Raw genomic sequence first — 23,328 nt, 5'->3', positions numbered from 1 at the left:
GGCGTAGTACAATGAATACAGTCAGCCCTCTGAATCCTATACAATGTGCTGCAGAAAGGTTGTGGGTGGAAAGCAGGAAGGAACAGTGAAGGGTGAAGGGATCTAGTGGCCATGAGGGGTAGTGGGATCTGCTGAGCAGATGGTGGGGAGGGGCCTGGCTGTCACCTCACCTTCCTGTCCCCTCCCCTGCACTCAGGAGCTCTGTGACTGCTCCTTCACTCTGTGATGTGGGCCTGGACCTCTGGACTGGAGCACATTCCTGTGTCCAGTTGCCTGAGGCAGCAGTGCACTTTCCATGATAGAAAACTTTCCTTTAACTTTCATTTTAGTGACCCTTGGGGCTGTATGACTCCTTTATTTGTATGTCCTTGGAAGCATTTGTATGCCCTGTCATCTTGCTGAATTCACTGGTTTCCAGGTGTCAGAACATTTGAAAAACACACAAACATCACGCAGGTAAGGGAACCCAAGGCCCAGCCCACAAAAGAGATACACTCTTGTCTTGTCCCATTCCCACTTTTCTAATGGAATTGTTGGAGCAGAGGGCCATCCCCAGCGGGGATTCTCAGATGAAATGATAACATCACCAACCTATGAGAACAAGTCAGGCATGGTAGGGGGTCAGGTGGAGACTAGGGCTTCTATCCAAAACTCACAGCCCATATTCCTAGTGTGGTGGAAGGGTCCAGGGTAAAATCCCAAACACCATGATTCTGGACTGTAGATTGACTCCTTAAGAGAGTTCAGGACACCTAGAGGACAGGCCTCACACCGGTTCACCTTGCCATCTCAGGTATCTCTGGGCCAAGACTCTCCCTGTGTCAGGGCTACCTGGAGCCAATGCTTAGCCTCAAAGACTGACCACAAATGACTCCATCTGTCCTCAGGGACCAGAATCCATAGAATGCAGCAAAGATGTTCCCCCAGATCTGACATTTGGGCCCCTTTTCAGTAGAGCACACTGAAATATCAATGAGGACCAATGCACAAAACACTTTATTTGGGTTTGACAGAAAATGACCAGTAGAAAATGTTTTCATCACCTTTAAAATGAACATGGAACAGTAGAGATCTCAACTAAATTAATGTGGAATATCTCAACTAAATTATGTCTGCTGCTTTATTAGAATGAAGAGAGCAAGAAATGGGTTCCAAACTCTTTTTTGGTCTCTTTTTCTTTGTGTCTTTCAGCAGGAACACAGAGGCAGAAAGAAACGAGTGGGAGCTTTTAAAGGTGAGGCTCTGCTCTTCAACTCTGGTTTCTCACAGGTTTGACCTTCACCTCTCTCTCCACCAGGCCCAGGCCCCCTGTCACCGAGAACACCAGTCCTTCTCAGAAACTGGAGCTCTCTGAGGAGCTCATCAGGGGTATCAGGGCCTGGCACACTCCTAGCCCTGCTCTGCCCTCTGTGGGATGGAGCTGGGCAGGGGTCTTACCCTCTAGGGGACAGTGACACATAGTGGAAGAATTCTTGGATGTTTAGGAGGCAAAATTTTGGGGTTCTGATTTTGAACAAGTTGTTAAGGTCCCTAATTTTCAGATTCCTCCTTTGAGAGTGCACTTGGCCCCACATGACAGGTTTTTGTGAGGGCCACCTGGATACGTGGTGGAAGCACCTTCCACATGACCCAGCAGTCACAGACTAAGCCTTACTGCTGTGGTCATTGACCCTTTGACCTTGACCACTAATTCTCGAGGTGCTGAGGGTCAAATTTTGAAGTAGTCTATACCCAAGAAGACATTCTGCTCAGGATCCCATAAAGTCCCTTTGCTCCTCCCTTCAACACTACAACCTGGGCTCCTATTTCCCAGCTGAGAGAGCTCTCCTGAGACCCTCAAGTGGCAATGGACGGACCTCCACCTTTTAGAGAAAAGGTAATTTATCTCCTCTGTAACTCCAGGTTCCCTCTCCCTAGCTTCACTGTGGATTTGCAGGGCCCATGCAGCACGGGGCTGACCTGGGAGGGAGAAGCACAGGGAAAGGGATGTGATAGGAGCCTTGGGGTGAGGGATAGAAGGACCATCAGAAACCAGGGATGTGGGGAAATGGGATGCTTGCCAACCCTGTCTGGCCCATCTGCCCTTTTCTCTCCAGGATGCACTTCTTACCTCTTGTCTTTTACAGGCACCTGCACAAGCTCCCCTTTGAGAGTCAGAAGATGGGGAAGATCTATCCAGCAGGGGTCACTGCCCACTCCTCATGGCTCCATCCTGAGGAGGCCCCTCGCTGCTTTAACACCAGAAATTTGGGTCCCTCATTGTGCCAACAGTATCACCACAACTCCTCTCAAGGGAATCCCATTCTCCATCTGGGCCCTTGAGTGTTCCAAGGTGCCAACATCATGTGGTTTGGGGGGCACCAGAGGTGGGGCCCACTCTCTGAGATCCATGAACACAAGACAGTGTTCCTTGTGTGTAAGACCCAGTCCCTAGCTCTTTCCCTGTCTCCTGTTGATTCTTCTCCTGTCCACTCTTCCAGGGCTCTCTCCCCAGCCATGCCTGGGTGTCCCATGGGGGAAACTCCCAAGTACATCAGGGAGAAGGGGTGCTCAGAAACAGTTATGTCCCTGGCCTGGAGTGCTCCTTCCCTGCCCCCTCCCCTGTGGGTGGAGAAAGCCCTCAGACTGGGGCAGATAACCAACAGGACCCTCAGTTAACATCAGAGGGGAGAGATGCCCCTGGGGGACCCATGAGAGATGAGATAGAGCCTGCAGGAAGAGGGACCACTCAGCCCAGGACGACGAGTCCCCTTGCTCAGGATGCAGCATCGCCAGAGACTCCTGAGCACATGAAGTCCCAGGGCTGCCACAGGTATGATTAAAAAAGAAACTGAGGCATTTCTTTTAGGCCTTTCCTAACCTGAAAAGAAAGAAGGGATGGACAGATCCCACTTATATGCTCCCAAGGGAGCAGATGTCCCCAGGTCAGCCCAGGCAGCCTGGACCACGGGTGCCAGAGTGCCGGCTCTGTCTCCGGGACTATGTTTCTGGTCAGCCAGAAAGTCCTCCACCATCCCCCACTCCCTGCAAAATTTCCCTGAGGGAAATGTTTTACTAAAATTAGAATAAATTCATCTTCTCTTACACATGCTCTGAGGTGTGGGGAGGAAGGTGAGTGGCCAGGTCTGGGGAGTTGGGGCCCACTGGGAACTTGGGCAACAGGGTTGGTACTGCATGTTTAGCTGCCATCAGCCAGGCTGCAGGACACAGGAGACGTCAGAGCAAGGGAAGCAGGGGTTCAGCGGAAGACCTCACCAGGGGCAGAGGCAGCCCCAGGCCGAGAAGTTCATGCGTGTCCTCCCACAATAATCGCCCAGTAACTGCAAGGCTCAGGAACGTTTACCAAATTGAATTTATCAGAGAGAGCTGCTGCAGGAACTGGTTCCAGCACCTTCTGGTGGCGCTGGCACAGGTGGCTCCAGCCCCTGCTGAATGCTTGTACCCCCAGAGGGTAACAGCCACACCAACCTTTTATGAGTGCTTAGTGTATGCCAGGAGTAAGGCAAAATGTTCCAGGAGGATCATCCCATTCTATCTTTTAGCAGTGTTTCAAGGTATACTTTCTCACTGTACACACAGATGAGGAAATGAAGGTTACTCATTTACCAGAGTCAGTTGCTAGATTGGACTCCAGGCTCTGACTTCAGAGCCTATATTCAGTCTCTCAGAGATCACCTGTTATACTGTAAGAGCTGTTTGTATATTTAACCTTTCATTAAATTGGCACTTATGGAGGCTCTTGGTAGATGGACGGGTGTCCTGTAAGGAGCTTTCATCTTCTGGAAGTAAATTTTACCTGTAGATTCACTGGATTTTAGGAGCAGTGGGGCTAAGTTTTCTTCAAAAGCCAGACGGTTACTTCTGACTGTGTGTTCTCTGATGCTGAAGGAGGCCTGATCGCTGGTTGAAGGCTTTTCCACAAGTGTTACACACATAGGGTTTCTCTCCAGTATGAATTCTCTGGTGTTGAATAAGGGACGAGCTCCTACTGAAGGCTTTCCCACATCCACTACATTTGTAGGGCTTCTCTCCAGTGTGAATTCTCTGATGCTGAATTAGTGTTGAGCTGTGGCTGAAAACTTTCCCACATTCAGTGCACTCATGAGGTTTCTCCCCAGTGTGGATTCTCTGATGATCTATCAGATTTGAGCTTCGGCTGAAGGCTTTGCCACATTCACTGCATTCATAAGGTTTCTCTTTAGTGTGAGTTTTATGATGTTCCATGAGATTAGAACTTCGGCTAAAGGCTTTCCCACATTCATGACATTCATAAGGCTTCTCACCAGTGTGAATTCTCTGATGTTGTATGAGGGTTGAGCTGTGGCTAAAGGCCTTCCCACAGGCTCTGCATTCATAGGGCTTCTCTCCTGTGTGGATGCTGTGATGTTCCATAAGCGTGGCACTTCGGCTGAAAGTCCTTCCACATTCAAGACATTCAAAAGGTTTCCATACAGGGCCTGTTTTCTGGACACTGGGAAGGTCTGCATTATCAAAGAGTGACTCTCTCCATGCAGCTCCTAACAGAAGTTTCTCTGATATATGGGTTTTGTAATGTGGAGTCAAATCTGCTTGTTGTTTGAAGCTTTGGCTGCAGTCACCACACTGATGAGATCTTTCCCCTGTTAGAACTCTCTGAAGGGAAGCAGAGCTCGAGTTCAAAATGAAGCTTTGCCCAAATTTATCACACACTTGGCTTCTTTCTCCACAGTGGCCTATTTTATGGATGACTGTTTCCTGTCGTAAAGTTCTCTCCTGGAAAAGAGATTTTCTCAGCCTCTCCCCTTCAGAGTTTCCCTGATATCTCTCTGAACTGCATGCTTCTCCAGGTTCACTCCCAATGACTCGCTTAAGTGTTAGCTCCTGAGATTCCAGGGCCTCATTACTTTCCTCTTTGGGCATCCACAATTGGTTCTCAGGTCTGGTCTCACAATCTGAGACAAAAGATACACAGTATACATGTCAGTTCCTGGTGATAGAAGAATGAAAACTTCCCAGTTAGAAAAAACAAAATTCATTTGAAATCCATGACTCCTCTTGGCTGCAGTCTTAACACTGGCCTCATTCTGGAAGGGGAAGGTAGGGAAGGCCAAGTGCTGAGCAGTGTTCTCAGGAGAAGAGGTGACAACAAGAGGCAGCTCTAGTTCCTCCACAACCATCCCAACCCTTCTCCTTTTCCTCAACCTCCCAACTCCAATCTAGAGCCTCATCTACATCACAGAAAGAGCAGAAGCCATCAGACTGGAGCTCCCTCAACTTCCCACCAAAACCTGCACAAGAACCCACATCTGGACCCACCTGCTTCTCAGTTCTTCCTCTGAAGTCAGTCTCCCACCTGAGTCCTGCATCCCATCCCCCCACTTCTTCAGAAACTGCCCATCACTGACAACTCTTCCCTCTCTAATAGTTTGCCCACTTTCCCCGTGAAACCAAACCTTTGCTTCCTCACAGCCACACTACGAGCAAGAACTGCCCACACTCTGTCTCTTCTTTCTCATCGCTACTCGCCCCTAACCCACTCTCATTTGGTTTCTGCTCCCAGTGTTCCACCTATCAGTGAGGTCACCAGTGACCCTGGATCCTGCATCCAAAGGGCATCATCCAGCCTTCATCTTCTGTTCCTCTCGGCAGCATTCCACATCTGACTCCCTTCTTGATTCCCTCTACCCTTGTCTCCTGGGATCCCACTTTTACCTGGTTTTCCTTCTACTTCTCTGATACTTGTTTGAGTGTTCTTGGCTGGCTCATCCTGTTTACTTGGGCATTCAATGTTAGAGTTCCTCAAGGTTTGATCCTGGGCCTATTTCTGTTCTCTCAGAAATCTCATCTACCCCCATGGCTTCTGACATCTCCCATATGCTGAGGAAAACCCAATGTGTAACAGCCTATACTCTTCTTATTTTTAGGCCTATGGCCCCAACTGCCTACTAAGATATCCACGAAGATGTTTCAAAGTCATCTCAAAACCAAGATGTCAAAAAATTGTTTCATGAATTTCCTGTGCAAACCTTTTTCTTTTCTAGTGACCCTTGTTACCACATCCCAGACATCCCTTTCTGCAAGCCAGAAACCTAGAAATCTGTAACATTCCCTCTTCCTCACTCCCTATATCCAGCCCATCATGAAGTCCTGGGGAAGGGGAAGGAGGAAGGATGAGCCTCATCTCTGAGGTGACCCCCCTGGACTGTAGACTCTGAGAAAAGGGACATTTGTCCTCAGTGCCTGGTCCTCCATAAATATTCATCAAAATAATGAGTAAAAGGGACAGCTTGGTCAGAGACAATATACAGATGTGGGGGGGGACCAACAAGTGGATGGATGCTGGAGTCAGTCCTAGTGACCTATGTCAAGGATGCCATGATGGAGGCAGATAAAAGTGACCTTGTGGAGCAGCAGCCATCACATCTCAGCAGAGGGGACTCTGCCCTGGGCTGGTGCAGCCAGATGTCATGTGGCTCCCTCAGGTCTGGAGTGAGCAGGCTGATCACAGGGTGGCCAAGGGCTGAAGGCCTGGTATGGTGAAGAGGATGGGGGAGGGGCATAACCACAAAGAAGTGGGTCATTTGGTAATCTGGGGTAGGGGTGATCACAGAACATGATACAAAGGGGTATGCTCCAAAACTCAGGAACAAGCCAAGGATCAGACCCTTGGATGTGAGTGACCAGCATCATGCTGGGCATTGTGACAACCAAAAGGCACTTCCTGATGACCTGCTGAGGGGATTTCACCGTGGGGCTGGGCGAGAGGGGATGCTGGCAACACTTCTGGAACCAGCCTCTTCACTGCCACCTTCATCTCCTCGGAGAGCTCCTGCTGCTGCCTGGACCTGGGAACAGTTGGACACAAGGCAGGTAAGGATGGGATATGGATGGCAGAGACCAAGCTCAGGACCCAGTTGTGGGGGGGGGGGTCTCCACCTCCCTTCGGGTTCTGGGGCTGAGAAACAGGGCTGGCCACAGCCTCTGTATCAATTTCTCCCTCTGGGTTTCCTCTGGATGAGCTGAGGTATTATTCCGTCATCAGGGCATAGGGTCCTGCCTTGGCCATGCCAAGCCTGTGGAGATGAGCAGAACTCAGGAGATAGGAGAGTGTCCACTAGTAGGGCATGGCTCCCACTCTGGTGGTGCTGGTTAAAATGGAACAGCAAGGGATACAGTAAAAACGGTAATAAGAGGCAAGTTTATAGCAATACAGGCCTACCTCAAGACACAAGAAAAATATCAAATAATCTAGCAATACACCTAAAGGAACTAGAGAAAGAAGAACAAATGAAGCCCAAAATCAGTAGAAGGAAGGAAATAATAAAAATCAAGAGCAGAAATAAATGAAATAGACACTAAAAAGACAATAGAAAAGATCTGTGAAACTAAGAGCTGATTCGTTGAAAATAAAAACAAAATTGACAAACCTTTAGCTAGGCTCACCATGAAAAAAAGAGAGAAGTCTCAAATAAATAAAATAAATAAAATCAGAAATGAAAGAGGAAAAATTACAACAGACACCACAGAAATACAAAGGATTATAAGAGAATACTACAAAAAGCTACATGCCAACAAATTAGATAATCTAGAAAAAGTCGGTAAGTTCTTAGAATCTTACAACCTTCCAAAACTGAGTCAAGAAGAAACAGAGAATTTGAATAGTCTGATCACTAGTAAAGAGATAAAAACAATAATCAAAAACCTCCCCAAGAACAAAAGTCCAGGACCAGATGGCTTCCCCAGTGATTTCTACCAAACATTCAAAGAAGATTGAATACCTGTACTTCTCAAACTCTTCCAAAAAATTGAAGAGGAGGGGACACTTCCTAACTCATTCTATGAGGCCAACATTACCCCGATACCAAAACCAGACAAGGACAACACAAAAAAAGAGAATTACAGGCAGGCCTATATCACTGATGAACATAGATGCATAAAATCCTCAACAAAATATTAGCAAGTCAAATACAATAATACATTAACAGGATCATATACCATGATCAAGTGAGATTTACTCCAGGGATGCAAGGATGGTTCAACACCTGCAAATCAATTAATGTAATATACCACATCAACAAAATGAAGAATAAGAATCACACGATCATCTCAATAGATGCAAAGAAAGCATCTGACAAGATACAGCATCCATTTATGATAAAACTCTGAATAAAATGGGTATAGAAGGAAAGTACCTCAACATAATAAAGACCATTTATGACAAACCCACAGCTAATATCATACTCAATGGTGAAAAACTGAAAGCTATCCTTCTAAGAACAGGAACAAGACAAGGATGACCCCTTGCACTACTTTTATTTAACATAGCATTAGAAATCCTAGCCAGAGCCATCAGGCAAGAAAAAGAAAGAAAAGGGATCCAGATTGGAAAGGAAGAAGTAAAGTTGTCACTATTTGCATATGACATGATTATATATACAGATAACCTTACGATAAGGTTATAGATAACCCACTAAAAATATTATTAGAAATAATAAACAAATACACTAAAGTTGCAGGGTACAAAATCAACATACAAAAATCAGTTGCATTACTTTTTTTTTCTGAGGAAGACTGCCTCTGAGCTAAAATCCATTGCCAATCCTCCTCTATTTGCTGAGGAAGATTAGCCCTGAGCCAACATCTGTGCCCATCTTCCTCTATTTTGTATGTGGGATGCTGCCACAGCATGGCTTGATGAGGGGTGCATTGGTCCACACTCGGGATCTGAACCTTTGAACCCCAGGCTGCAGAAGCAGAGTGCGCGACCCCAGCCCCATGCCACCGGGCTGACCCCTGCAATCAGTTGCATTTCTATACACTAACAATGAAATAGCAGAAAGACAAATCAAGAGAATACAATCCCATTTACAATCACAACAAAAAGAATGAAATACTTGGAATAAATTTAACCAGAGCTGAAAGACCTGTACACTGAAAACTACAAAACATTGTTGAAAGAAATCAAAGAAGGCATAAAGAAATGGAAAGATATTTTGTGCTCATGGATTGGAAAAATTAACGTAGTTAAAATGTCCATACTTCCTAAAGCAATCTACAGATTCAATGCAATCCCTATCAAAGTCCCAGTGACAGTTTTCATGGAAATAGAACAAAGAAACCTAAAATTTATACAGAACAATAAAAGTCCCTGAATAGCCAAAACAATTCTGAGTAAAAAGAACAAAACTGGAGGTATCACACTCCTTGATTCCAAAATATACTACAAAGCTATAGTATTCAAAACAGCATAGTACTGGCACAAAAAGAGACATACAAATCAACAGAACAAAATCGAGAGCCCAGAAATAAACCCGCACATCTACAGACAGCTAATTTTTGACAAAGGAGCCAAGATCATATAATGGAAAAAGGAAAGTCTCTTCAATAAACGGTGTTGGGGAGGCGGCCCAGGGGCACAGTGGTTAAGTTCATGCACTCTGCTTTGGTAGCCCGCAGTTCGCAGGTTTGGATCCCAGGGGCAGACCTACGCACCACTTATCAAGCCACACTGTGGCAGGTGTCCCACATATAAAGTAGAGGATGATGGGCACGGATGTTAGCCCAGGGCCAATCTTCCTCAGCAAAAAGAGGAGGATTGGCAACAGATGTTACCTCAGGGCTAATCTTCCTCACCAAAAAAAAAAAAAGAAAAAAAAAGTGCTGGGAAAACTGGACAGCCACATGCAAAAAAATCAAAGTAGACCATTATCTTATACCATACACCAAAATCAACGCAAAATGGATTAAAGACTTCAATGAAAGACCTGAAACCATAAAACTCCTAGAAGAAAACATGGGCAGTACGCTCTTTGACATTGGCCTTAACAGTATCTTTTTGAATATCATGTCTCCTCAGGCAAGAGAAACAAAAGAAAAAATAAACACATGGGACTACATCAAACTAAAAAGCTTCTGCAAAGCAAAGGAAACCATCAACAAAACGAAAAGACAACCTAACAACTGAAACAAGATATTTGCAAGTTATATATCTGATAAGGGGTTAATATCCAAAACATATAAAGAACTCATACAACTCAACAACAAAAAAAGCAAATAACCCTATTAAAAAATGAGCAGGGGATCTGAACATTTTTCCAAATAAGATATACAGATGGCCAACAGGCACATGAAAAGATGTTCAACATCATTAATTATTAGGGAAATGCAAATCAAAACTACAATGAGATATCACCTCACACCCGTCAGAATGGCTATTATTAAAAAGACAAGAAATAACAAGTGTTGGAGAGGATGTGGAGAAAATGGAACCCTTGTACACTGCTGGTGGGAATGTAAATTGGTGCAGCCACTAGGGAAAACAGTTTGGAGATTCCTCAAAAAATTAAGAATAGAACTTCCACATGATCCAGCTATTCCACTTCTGGATAGTTATCCAAAGAACATGAAAACACTAATTCAAAAAGATATATGTACCCCTATGTTCATTGCAGCATTATTCACAATAGTCAGGACTTGGAAACAACCTAAGTGCCCATCAATGGATGAATGGATAAAGAAGATGTACATATACAATGGAATACTACTCAGCCATAAAAAAAGAGGAAATCTTTCCATTTGCGACATGAATGGACCTTGTGGGCATTATGCTAAGCAAATAAGTCAGATGGAGAAAGCCAAATACTGTATGATTTCACTCCTGTGGAAGATCAACAACAACAACAACAACAACAACCACATAGACACAGAGAATAGACTGGTGGTTACCAGAAGGGAAGAGGGGAGGGCAAAAGGGGTAAAAGGGCATATGTGTACAAAAAAAAGTGGAACAGCAAGCTAAACATGGGGTTACATATCCAAATGTGTAACAGAGCCACGTCAGGGTTAGAGCTGGACAGGAAAGGGTGTAAGATGTGATAGGTTTCAAAATAAAGTTGAAAAGCACAAATGAGAAGAATGCTCTGTGGAAAAAGTGGCTGACAAATAACTCTGCCCAAGACACATCTCCCTGTCAGTGATTCTCCGTGGCCAGGCTTCCCCTTGACCTCTGCAGAGTTTAATGTGTGGAATGCTCATGTGTGCTCCCGCCCTCTTCTCAGCATCTGCCCCTTAGTCCCATCTCACCACCCTCCTCTTCCCTGGCAACCCACCCACATCAGGTGCCACATGGAGGTGGCAGCATCCTGGCCACTAACCTACCAGGTTATGGCCCCTTTGTCCACGTAGGTGCCTTAGCCAGGCACCTAAATCCTTCCCTCTTCCCCAGGTCCAGTCAATCCAAGTGTTCTACTCCCAAACCTATTTCTAACATCCACTTCCTCCCCCATCCCCAGTGGTCCTGCCTGAGTGCAAGCCCTCCTCATTTCTCATCTATATTTAAAAAAATGTGTACATGTGTTCATTTACTCTACCAACACATTTTTAAAAATTTCTGAAAAAGTTTCAAGCTTACAGAAAAGTTGCAAGAATAGTACCAATGCATTTTTCCCTTAAATCATTCTCCCATATAACCACATAACCCCAATTCAACCACCAAAATTAGGACATTAATGTTGATATGTTACTACCAACTAATCCTCAGACTCCATTCCAGGTTTGCCAATTGTCCCAATGATGTTCGTGATATCTAGATCCAAGTCACACATTCTCACATCTCTTCTGTGTCCCCTGACTCTGACCTTGAACTTCTGATGAGCACAGGCCACCATTGTGTAGAACCTCCCTCACTGTGGGATGTTTCTGTGGATGCATTTTTGTCAGAATTATCACAGAAGTGACACTGTCCTGTCTGGGCCTCCCGCCAGAACGCAGAGATGGTGGTTTGTCCCATTATTGATCTCCACGGTGGTGTCGCCAGGTTTCCCCACTGCAAAGTGACTCTTTTCCCCTTTGAAATTAACAAGTATTTTGTAGGGAGGTACTGTGAAACTGTATAAATGTTCCATTCCTTGTCAAATTTTCACCCACCAGCTTTAGCACCTATTGATGTTTCTTACATTGGTAACATGGTGGTTGCCAATGATGATTCTAAATTCATCATTCCTTCTAATTCCACTACTTTTTTGTTTATTTATATCGGTAATGAGTCATAATTCCCTATTTTATTTAATGTTATAATCTGTAATTATCATTATTGATTTTGATACTCAAATTGTCCCAGATTTGGCCAGTGGAAGCCCCTTGAAGCTGGCTCCAGGGTTCTTATGATATGATCTTGTTCCTTGATCACCTCCTTACTTTCTGGCACAATAAGATGTTCCAAGCTTATTTTGTACTTTCTCTGCTAGGTCTTAGAATTAGGCATTTATTCAAGGAGCCTGGTTCCTTTAAGTTGAGTAATACTTAAAAACAAGGGTCAGGGGCCGGCCCGGTGATGGAGTGGTTGTTTGTGCGTTCTGCTTCGGCGGCCCAGGGTTCGCAGGTTCAGATCCTGGGTACAGACCTGTGCACTGCTTATCAAGCCATGCTCTGGCAGGTGTCCCACATATAAAGTAGAGGAAGATGGGCACAGATGTTAGCCCAGGGCCAATCTTTCTCAGCAAAAAGAGGAGGATTGGCAACAGAGTTAGCCCATGGCTAATCTTCCTCACCAAGAAAAACCCCCCAAAACAAAAAAAAAACCCAGGATCTGGTTGCACAGTGTGCTCAGTGCTCCCAGGCCCTCTCAGTAGACAGAGCTAGAGATATATGTATTTATACAAATACATTACATGCACATGCACACGTTTATATCTATATTCAGTTCTGTATCTACCTGTGTACGTGAAAACCATGAATTCATGCTAATACCACCAATTCCAACCCAACACAAACACCCATGCTGGATCACTACCATCCCTAATGTGGGCACCTTATCTTTGCTCAGGCTCCAACACCCTGCCCTGCCACACTGCTGCTACTACTCCACACAAACACCATCCTCAGCAAGCCTGGGCTCCATTATGCCAGGCTGTGGCCCCCACCCCCAAGTAGGCACCCACTTTGCTCAGTCACACCTGATATCTTTTGGTCTGAATTATGAAAGAAGGAAGAGAGGGAGGGAGGCTCACCTACATTTTTTATATGAACTTTCTACATTTTAAATTCTTAACTATGAAATATTTCATATGAAAATATATGAAAAGCACAGGAATTAACTTACAAATTACCTAAATTGTGTAATTTGTACCAAAATTTCATGTGTTAATATTTTGCCAAAAATGTGCCACATCTGTTTTTAAGAAAGAAAAGAAAACACTCGTGGAACCAGCACTCCAGAAGCCTCTCAGCTTCCCATTCCCTAGTGGTGACTGTCTCTAATGCTAAGCACTATCCTTATTGAAAGAATTATGACTATGATACATAGTATCCATAGCCCTAGGATTTGTAAGAGCCCAACAGTGGAAACAACAGGAACATCTATGTACAAAGGAATGGATGAAGCACGTGAAGTACATTCCCACACTGGCATGCACACAGCAGCAAGCACAGATGGACGATCTTTACAACACGGGACACAGGTAAACCTCACAAACACTGGGGTGCTGTAACCTCTCCGCTGAGCCAGCTGTATGCAATGCCTGGAATCAGGCGTGTCTGGGGCTCGGGGAGATGGCACTTAAGCCATGGGTGGGGATGAGCCCGCCCAGGGAGAAGGTGCTGAGATAGGAGAAAGGCAAAGTCCCACGACATCAACATCTGGGGAGGCAGAAAAAGAGAAGTCCCAAAAGACAACTGTGCAGAAAGGGCAGCGAAGAAAAGACGGGGGACACTTCTACAGTAAAATGCCGCCACAAGGAGGGGTGGGGGGGAGACACTTCAACTCCTTACTGTTCAAACATCAAAAGGCCCTTCCAGAAGAAGAAAGTAAGGGAATGGAGGAAAGGCAATATTGTAACGAATGATGGCTACGAATTTTCAGAACTGAAGACAAACACGCATTTTCAGATTCAAGAAGAATCTTGAGTTCCAAGCAAGAAATTTTTTTTCATAGACACACTACTGTGAAAGTGCAGAAAAACAAAGTTAAAAAATAAAACTTTGAGCCAGCCCTTATGGCCTAGTAGTTAAAGTTTGGCGTGCTCCACTTTGGTGGCCTGGGTTTGGTTCCCTGGCATGGAACCACACCACTCGTCGGTCAGTAGCCATGCTGTGGTGGCAGCTCACATAGAAGAATTAGAAGGACCTACAAGTAGAATATACAAATATGTACTGGGGCTTTGGGGAGGGAAAAAAAAAGAGACAAAGATTGGCAACAGATGTTAGCTCACGGCGAAACTTTCCCAGCAAAGAAAAAATAATAATAACAAAACCTTAAAGCAGTCAGAGAGAAAAGTCAGAAAAATTGTCATCAGTGACATTAGATGCTGGAGGAAAAAGGAATATCTTCAGAGTCCTTTGGGAAAATAATTGTGAACCTACAATTCCAGGCACATTAAAGAAGAACAGTTTAGACAAGCTGAATGAATCTGCTGCTTGTTGATCCTCACTGAAGAAACTACCAACGAATGTACTCTACTTTGAAGGAAACTCAGCCAGAAGGAAGTGATGATTGCAAGAGAAGGCCACCAACAAATAAATCTATACACACATGGGCAGAGGTAAACAAATAGTGGCAGTAAAACAACAACAACAAAAATGATAAATAATTGAGGGGTGGGCTGATCAAAGCTCTGGAAACTCTGACCATAATCTCATGCTGTGGGGGAGGGGACCACTGCACATCCACAACTGCAGCTTAGTGATGTCAGATAACCCAGTGTGGGCTACGGTGTGGATGGAAGCCTTCAGGCCCACCAGGTGGGGGGTGTGCCCACTGAGCAGCCTCAGCTGTGGGGGATGCCTCCACTCAGTGCTTGCACGTGAGGAGGCTGGCATCCTCACTCGTTTTAGCAGGAGAACTGACCAACAGTCAAGTACAGACAATAGAGCAGTTACAACGAGTGCAGCTGAGCCACTTGAACTAACAAGGGGGGAAAGTTTTAAAACACACTGTTGACTGAAAAAACCAAGTTGCAAAATGATATAGAAAATATGTTCAAAGTTTGAAAACATGCAAAGCAATAGTATACCGACAGTTCCTGATTTACACACTTATGATTTCCTGACTTGATAATGGTGTGAAAGCAATATGCGTTCAGTAGAAACTGTCCTTCGAATTTTGACTTTTGATCTTTTCCTGAGCTAGCGATATGCGGTATGATACTGTCTTGAGATGCTGGGGAGCAGCAGCGAGCCACAGCTCCCAGTCAGCCACATGATCAGGAGAGTAAACAACCGACCCTTCTGTACCCACATAACCATTCTGTTTTTCACTTTCAGAACAGTATTCAATAAATTGCATGAGATATCCGACACCATTATAAAATAGACTTTGTGTTAGAGGATTTTGCCCAACTGGAGGCTAATCTAAGTGTTCTGAGCACTAAGGCAGGCGAGGCTAAGCTACGATGGTCGGTAGGGTAGGTGTATTCAATTCATTTTCAAGTCATATTTTCAACTTATGATGGGTTTATTGGATGTAACCCCATCGTAAGTCGAGGGATTTGTATATATTTTTAACATTTTCTTTATTGTCAAATACACATAACACAAAATTTACCACTTAACCATTTTTCCCCAATTTTTTTTCATTGTGGTGAAATATACATAAAATTTACTGTCATAACCTTTTTAAAGTGTACAGTTCAATGGTATTAAATACATTCATAATGTGCAACCATCACTGCCACCCATCCCCATAACTCTTTTCATCTCGTAAAACTGAAACTCTGTACCCATTAAACAATAACTCCAATTCTTCCCTCCCCCCAGCTCCTGGCAATTACCATTCTACTTTCTGCCTCTACGATTTCGACTACTCTAAGTATCTCATATAAGTGGAATCATACAGTATATATATTCTTTGACTGGCTTATTTCATTTAGCATGTTCTCAAGGTTCATCCATGTTTTAGTCTATGTCATAATTTCCTTCCTTTTTCAGGCTGAATGATAGTCCATTGTATGTATACACCATATTTTGCTTATTCATCCATTGACGAACATTTAGGTTGCTTCCACCTTTGGGCTATTGTGAATACTGTACTATGAACATGGGTGTGCAAATAACTCTTTGCACTCTGCTTTCCATTATTTTGGATATATAGAAGTGGAATTGATAGATCATATGGCAATTCCCTTTTTAATTTTTTGAGAAACCACTATATTGTTTTCCATAGCCACTGTCCCATTTTATATTCCTACCAATAGCACACAGAGTTCCAATTTCTCCACATCCTCACCAACACTTGTTACTTTCTGTGGTTTTGATAGTAGCCATCCTAATGGGTGTGAGGTGATATCTCACTGCAGTTTGGATTTGCATTTCCCAAGTGATTAGTGATGGTGAGCTTCTTTCCATGTGCTTGTAGCCTGTTTATATATCTTCTTTGGAGAAATGTCTGTTCAAGTCCTATTTTGAAATCAGGTTACTTGTTTTGTTGTTGTTGAGTTGTAGGAGTTCTTTACATATTCTGGATATCAACCCCTTATCAGATATATGTTCTAGAAATATTTTCTCCCATTCTGTGGGTTGCCTTAACTTTGTATATTGTGTTGTTTGAAGCACAAGTTTTTAATTTTGATGTTGTCCAATTTATGTTTTTTCTCTGGTTGTTTGTGCTTTGGGTGTCATATACAAGAAATCATTGCCAAATCCAATACTGTGAAGCTTTTGCCCTAATTTTTCTTCTCAGAGTTTTATAGTTTTAGGTCTTACATTTAGATCTCTTATCTATTTTGAGTTATTTTTTCATATATGGTGTTTGGTTACTGTCAAATTTTATTCTTTTCCATGTGAATATCCAGTTTTCCTAGTAACATTTGTTGAAGAGACTGTCCTTTCCCCATTGAATATTCTTACCACCCTTGTCAAAAATCATTTGGCCATACATGAGGGTTTATTCCTGGGCTCTCTTTTCTATTTATTCGGTTTATATGTTTGCCTTTATGCCAGTACCACAGTTTTGATTACTGTAGCTTTGTAGAAAGTTTTGAAATCAGGAAGTGTAAGTCCTCCAGCTTTGTTCTTCTTTTTCAAGATTGTTTTGGCTATTCGGGATCCCTTCAGATTCTATATGAATTTTAGGATGGGCTTTTCAATTTCTGCAAAGGATTTCTGTTGGGATTTTGATAGGGTACATTGAATCTATAGATTGATTTGGGTAGTATTGAAAATTTAACAATATTAAGTCTTTTAGTCCATGAACATAGGATGTGTTTCCATTCATTTATGTCTCTTCTAATTTCTTTCAGCAGTGTTTTCTATTTTTTGTTGTACAAGTCTTTCAACTCCTTGTTTAAGTTAATTCCTAAGGATTCTATTCTTTGATGCTATTGTAAGTGGAACTGTTTTCATAATTTCCTTTTCATTTTGTTCATTACTGTATAGAAATGCAAATAATTTCTGTGTGTTGACACTGTATCCTGCTACTTTGCTGAATTCATTTATTTACTGTAACAGTTTTCTTGTGGAATCTTCAGGGTTTTCTACATACAAGATCATAACATCAGCAAACAGAGAAAATTTTCTTTCTTTCTTTCTTTCCAATTTGGATGCCTTTTCTTTCTTTTCTTTTTTTTTTTTTTGTGAGGAAGATCAGCCCTGAGCTAACATCCATGCCAATCCTCCTCTTTTTGCTGAGGAAGACCGGCTCTGAGCTAACATCTACTGCCAATCCTCCTCCTTTTTTTTTCCCCCAAAGCCCCGGTAGATAGTTGTATGTCATAGTTGCACATCCTTCTAGTTGCTGTATGTGGGATGCGGCCTCAGCATGGCTGGAGAAGTGGTGCGTTGGTGCGCACCTGGGATCTGAACCCGGGCCGCCAGTGGCGGAGCATGCGCACTTAACTGCTAAGCCATGGGGCCGGCCCCTGCCTTTTATTTCTTTTTCTTGCTCAGTTGCCCTGGCTAGAACTTCCCGTGCTATGTTGAATAGAAGTGACAAAAGTGGTCATCTTTGTCTCGCTCCTGATCTTAGAGAAAAAGCTTTCAATCTTTCACCATTGAGTATGATGTTTGCTGTGGGTTACTCATATAAGGCTTTTATTATGTTGAGGTAGGTTCCTTCTATTCCTCAAAAAACTCTAGTTTGTTGAGTGTTTTTATCATGAAATGCTGTTGAATTTTGTCAGATGCTTTTTTGCATAAAGATGATCATGTGTTTTTTTCCTTCATTCTGTTAATGTGGTGTATTACACTGGTTGATTTTCATATGTTGAACTATTCTTGCATTCCAGGAATACATCCCACTCGGTCATGATGTATAATCCTTTTAATATGCTTCTGAATTCAGTTTGCTAATATTTTGTTGAGAATTTTTACATTAACGCTCATAAGGAATATTGGTCTCAAGTTTTCCTTTCCTGTTAGTGTTTTTTTCTGGTATTAGGATAATGCTGGCCTCATAGAATGAGTTAGGAAGTGTTCCCTCCTCTTCAATTTTTTGGAAAATTTTGAGAAGGATTGGTATTAGTTTTTCTTTAAATGTTTGATAGAATTCACCAGCAATGCCATCAGGCCCAGGGCTTTTCTTTCTTGGGAGACTTTTTTAAAATTACTGATTCAATCTCCTTACTAGTTATAGATCTATTCAGATTTTCTATTTCTTCTTGATTTAGTCTTGGTAGGTTTTGTGTTTCCAGGAATTTGTCTATTTCATCTAGGTTATCCAATTTGATTGTGCACAATTTTTCATAGTACTCTCCCATAATCCTTATTTCTGTAGAACTGGTAGTAATGTCCCAATTTTCATTTTGGATTTTAGTAATTTGAGTCTTCTTTTTTTCTTAGTCCATCTACCTAAAGGTTTGTCTATTTTGTTAATCTTTTCAAAGAACCAACTTTTTAATTTTATTGTTTTTCTATTTCATTTGTCTCTCTTCTAATCTTTATTATTTCCTTCCTTCAGAGAGGTTTAGGTTTAGTTTGTTCTTCCTTTTCTAGTTCCTTAATCTGTAAAGTTGGGGTTGTTGATTGAGATCTTTCTTGTTTTTTTTTTTTTTTTGTGAGGAAGATCAGCCCTGTGCTAACATCTGCCAATCATCCTCTTTTTTTTTTTTTTTTTTTTTTTTGCTGAGGAAGACTGGCCCTGGGCTAACATCCGTGCCCCATCTTCCTCCACTTTATATGGGATGCTGCCATAGCATGGCTTGCCAAGTGTTGTGTTGGTGTGCACCCGGGATCCAAACCGGCGAACCCCAGGCCGCCACAGTGGAGCGCGTGCACTTAACTGCTTGCGCCACCAGGCCGGCCCCGAGATCCTTCTTGTTTTTTAATGCAAGCATTTATAGCTATAAATTTCTTCCTTAGCACTGAGTTTGCTGCATCCATAAGTTTTGGTATTTTTTTCACTTTCATTCATCTTCAAATATTTTCTTTTTTCTTTTTCTTTTCTTTTACACTATGAAGTGACCATTTTTTTTTTTTTGAGGAAGATTGGCCCTGAGTTAACATCTGTTGCCAATCTTCCTCTTTTTCTTTTTTCTCCCCAAAGCCCCAGTACATATTTGTATATCCTAGTTGTGGGTCATTCTAGTTCTTCTCTGTGGGACGCCGCCTCAGCACGGCTTGATGAGCAGTGAGTATGTCTGCACCCAGGATCCGAACTGGCGAACCCCAGGCCACTGAAGGGGAATGTGTGAACTTAACCACTACACCACTGGGCTGGCCCCCCATCTTCAAGTATTTTCTAATTTTCCTTGTGATTTCTTCTTTTATTCATTGGTTGTTTAAAATTATGTTGTTTACTTTCCATAAATTTGTGAATTTTCCAGTTTTACTTCCGTTATTGATTTCTAACTTCATCTTGTGATCAGAGGAGATATCTGAATATCTACCTTTTAAAATCTATTGAGACTTAACTTGGGGTCTAACAAATAGTCTATTCTGGAAAATGTTCCATGTGCACTTGAGAAAAATGTGCATGCTGCTGTTGTTGGGTAGAGTGTTCTGTATATGTCTGCTAGATCCAGCTGATTTATTTCCTTGCTTATCTTCCATCTGGTTCTTCTATCCACTATCAAGAGTTGGGTACTGAAGTCTCCAACTGGGATATTGAAGTCTCCAACTCCAACTACTGTAGAACTATTTCTCCCTTCAATTCAGTTTTTGCTTCATATATTTGACGGTCCATTGTTATTTACTTATTATTATTATTATTATTATTATTTTTTTTTTTTTAAAGATTTTATTTATTTTATTTTTTCCCCCCAAAGCCCCAGTGGATAGTTGTGTGTCGTAGCTGCACCTCCTTCTAGTTGCTGCATGTGGGACTCGGCCTCAGGATGAACGGAGAAGTGGTGCCTCGATGCGCACCCGGGATCCGAACCCGGGCCGCCAGCATCGCAGCGCGCGCACTTAACCACCAAGCCACAGGGCCGGCCCTATTATTTTTTTTTGTGAGGAAGATCAGCCCTGAGCTAACATCCATGCCAATCCTCTTTTTGCTGAGGAGGACCAGCCCTGAGCTAACATCTATTGCCAATCCTCCTCCTTTTTTTCCCTTTTTCTCCCCAAAGCCCCAGTAGATAGTTGTACGTCATAGTTGCACGTCCTTCCAGTTGCTGTATGTGGGCCGCTGCCTCAGCATGGCCGGACAAGTGGTACATTGGTGCGTGCCCAGGATCCGAACCTGGGCTGCCAGTAGTGGAGCACACGCACTTAACCACTACGCCATGGGGCTGGCCCCGATGGTCCATTGTTAGGTGTGTGAATGTTTATAACTGTTATATCATCTTGCTGTAGTGAATCTTGTATTAATATATAATGTCCTTCTTTGTCTCTTGTAAACTTTTTTGATTTAAAGTCTGTTTTGTCTGATATTAGTATAGCGCCCCTGCTCTCTTTTGGTTACTATTTGCATGGAGTATTTTTTCCCATCCTTTCACTTCAATCTATTTGTATTTTTGGATCTAAAGTAAGTCCCATATAGGCAGCATATAGTTGGATCATGTATTTTTATACATTCTGCCAATCTCTGTCTTTTGATTGGAGAGTTTAATCCATTTATACTTAGAGTAGCTACTGATGAAGAGGGACTTCTATAATTTTGCTATTTGTTTTCTATATGCCTTGTAGCTTTGCTCTCCCTCATTTCCTGTATTACTGTCTCCTTTTGTGTTTAGTTGATTTTTTGTGGTGAAGTTTACATTCCTTTCTCACTTCCTATTGTGTATATTCTATTGTTATTCGTGGATACCAGAGAATTACATTTAATACCTTAAAGTTATAATGCTCTAATTTGAATTTATACCAGCTTAACTTCAATAACAGAAAAGCTCTGTTTTTTTTATAGCTTCATGCCCATCCCTTTTGGTTGCTGATTTCACAAAATTACATCTTTATATACTGTGTGCCCTAAAACATGAACTAGTAATTATTTTAAATGCACTGAACTTTTAAATTATGTAAAGAACAAAATTTGGAGTTACAAACCAAACTTACAATAATACTAGCTTTTAGACTAATAATTGGGTTTTTAAAAAATGTATTAGTCTCTTAAATCATGCAAAAAAACAAAAAGTGGAGTTACAAACCACTGTTACATAATACTAGCTTTTACAATTGCCCATGTATTTACTTTTATTGAGATCTTTGTGTCTTCATATGGCTTCACATTACCGTCTAGCGTCATTTCATTTCACCCTGCAAGACTCCCTTGAGCATTTCTTGCAGAGAAGGTCTGGTGGTAACTAACTGGTGATAACCAAGTCCCTCAGCTTTTCTGTATCTGGGAACGTCTTAATTTCTCCCTCACTTCTTTTTTTTTTTTTTTTTAACAAACTTCATTTTTATTTTATTTATTTATTTTTGTGAGGAAGATCAGCCCTGAGCTAACATCCATGCTAACCCTCCTCTTTTTGCTGAGGAAGACTAGCTCTGAGCTAACATCTATTGCCAATCCTTCTTATTTCCCCCCCCCACAGCCTGAGTAGACAGTTGTATGTCGTAGTTGCAGCTCCTTCTAGTTGCTGTATGTGGGATGCGGCCTCAGCATGGCCCGAGAAGCGGTGTGTCCCTGCGCGCCCAGGATCCCAACCTGGGCCGCCAGTTGCGGCAGGCGCACTTAACCGCTAAGCCACTGGGCAGGCCGTCTCCCTCACTTCTGAAGGACTGTTTGCTGGATATAAGTTTCTTTGCTGATAGTTTTTTTCCTTTAGCACGTTGAATATATTGGTCCACTGCCTTCTGGCCTCCAAAGTTTATGACGAGAAATCTGCTAGTAATTTTATTGAGGATCCCTTGTACGTGATGAGCCGCTTCTCTGCAGCTCCTTTCAAGATTCTCCTCAGCCATTCAGCAAGACCTTGCTTATTATTCCCCAATGAACAGAGAAGGCATCAGCAGGGAACCTTCACAGGCTCCCGCCATGACAGTGGCCCCGACCGGCTCCCTGCCCGAGACCAGTCGCTGAGGCACTGAAATCCATCTCTCTGCCCCAGCCAGTCCTCCTGCCCCAGCAACCTACCGGGAGGGTTTCTAGAAGGGGGTTATGAATGGAGTGAGTGTTTAGGCAAGAGGATTGCCATAGGACTGACCAGCCTGACCCAAACGGCCAATCCGCTAATGAGGTCGGATTGCTGTCTTTGGAAACAACTGACTTTTCTTTTTCGTTTGTTTTTTACCTGTAGCGGAAATCATGTGTTGAAACCCGAGAATGTGTAGGGGCTTCCCACTTCCCTTCCTCATCTTAGTCCTTAGCCCGCCCACGGGTGGTGGGAGGCCTGCTGGGCAGACCTGGGGCTCGGACTTAGGGCGGTTACCACTGCTCCTCAGCCCTGACCCAGCCGGGACTCCGACCGGTTCCCTGGCTCGGCTCCCCGGCCCCTGCCCTTCCTCCTCGGACTCTCGATTGCAAGGCGCGGGGCCGCGTTACCTGTCGGGGGCGATCTCCGGTCCTGCGTCCCCGCCCTCCAAGCCCGCCCCATTCTGGACGCAGCAGGGGAGCCCAGACACCGACCCGGGCCGGCCCTGCCCGCGACCCCCTCACCGCGCCGACCCCGCCTCTTGGACTCACCCGAGCCGGGATGGGCAGCCTGGAGGCCGCGGTGCCCGGGGCTGTCGGAACCCGCCCCCGCCAGCGCTGGGGGCTCGCCGCCCGCCTCCGGGTTTCCCCCGAGTCTTCCACGGTTCTGCGTCTCGGAGTCCGTCAGCGCCCCCAGCGGACAGGGCAGCCATGGGTCTTTATTCTCCACCGGCCGTACAAACGTAGCAGCCACAGGTACTGCCAGTCCCGTGCCCCCGATAAACAAAGCCCCGGGGGTCTCTCTCCGTCTTGCCCCCCTAACAAACAAGGCCCCAGGGTCTCGCCGTGTTCTCTGCTCCCAATAAACATGGCGGCGGGGGGGTGGGAGTGGTCCCTGCCGGTCATGT

The 23,328-nt window shown here is 43.7% G+C and overlaps 2 protein-coding genes across 3 annotated transcripts in view; both read right to left on the bottom strand.

Moving 5' to 3' along the window:
- Nucleotides 1-23,268, bottom strand: part of LOC101400940 (zinc finger protein 184-like) — a 67,467-nt gene extending 44,199 nt beyond the window's left edge. For both annotated transcript variants that reach the window (XM_087447162.1, XM_087447165.1), the window contains exon 1: nt 22,973-23,268. In XM_087447162.1, coding sequence (XP_087303288.1) covers nt 22,973-23,133 — 161 coding nt within the window. In that variant the 5' untranslated portion in view covers nt 23,134-23,268. The remainder of the gene's footprint in view (nt 1-22,972) is intronic.
- Nucleotides 974-23,113, bottom strand: LOC101400418 (uncharacterized). Its single transcript, XM_004443054.3, has 2 exons — nt 22,973-23,113; nt 974-4,931 (listed from the first exon to the last, which is right to left on the bottom strand). The coding sequence occupies exon 2, from the start codon at nt 4,897-4,899 to the stop codon at nt 3,856-3,858; it is 1,044 nt and encodes a 347-aa protein (XP_004443111.1). The 5' UTR covers nt 4,900-4,931; nt 22,973-23,113; the 3' UTR covers nt 974-3,855.
- Nucleotides 23,269-23,328: the final 60 nt, after the last annotated feature.

This window comes from Ceratotherium simum, chromosome 23, assembly GCF_057802395.1.
Source record: "Ceratotherium simum simum isolate JZ-2026a chromosome 23, ASM5780239v1, whole genome shotgun sequence".
NCBI lineage: Eukaryota > Metazoa > Chordata > Mammalia > Perissodactyla > Rhinocerotidae > Ceratotherium > Ceratotherium simum.
Note: the sequence above shows the minus strand (reverse complement) of the source record. Positions and strands in the feature narration are given on the sequence as shown.

Excerpts from the sequence above, each read along its gene's own strand:
- LOC101400418 (XM_004443054.3), bottom strand. The coding sequence starts at position 4,899 with ATGCCCAAAGAGGAAAGTAATGAGGCCCTGGAATCTCAGGAGCTAACA.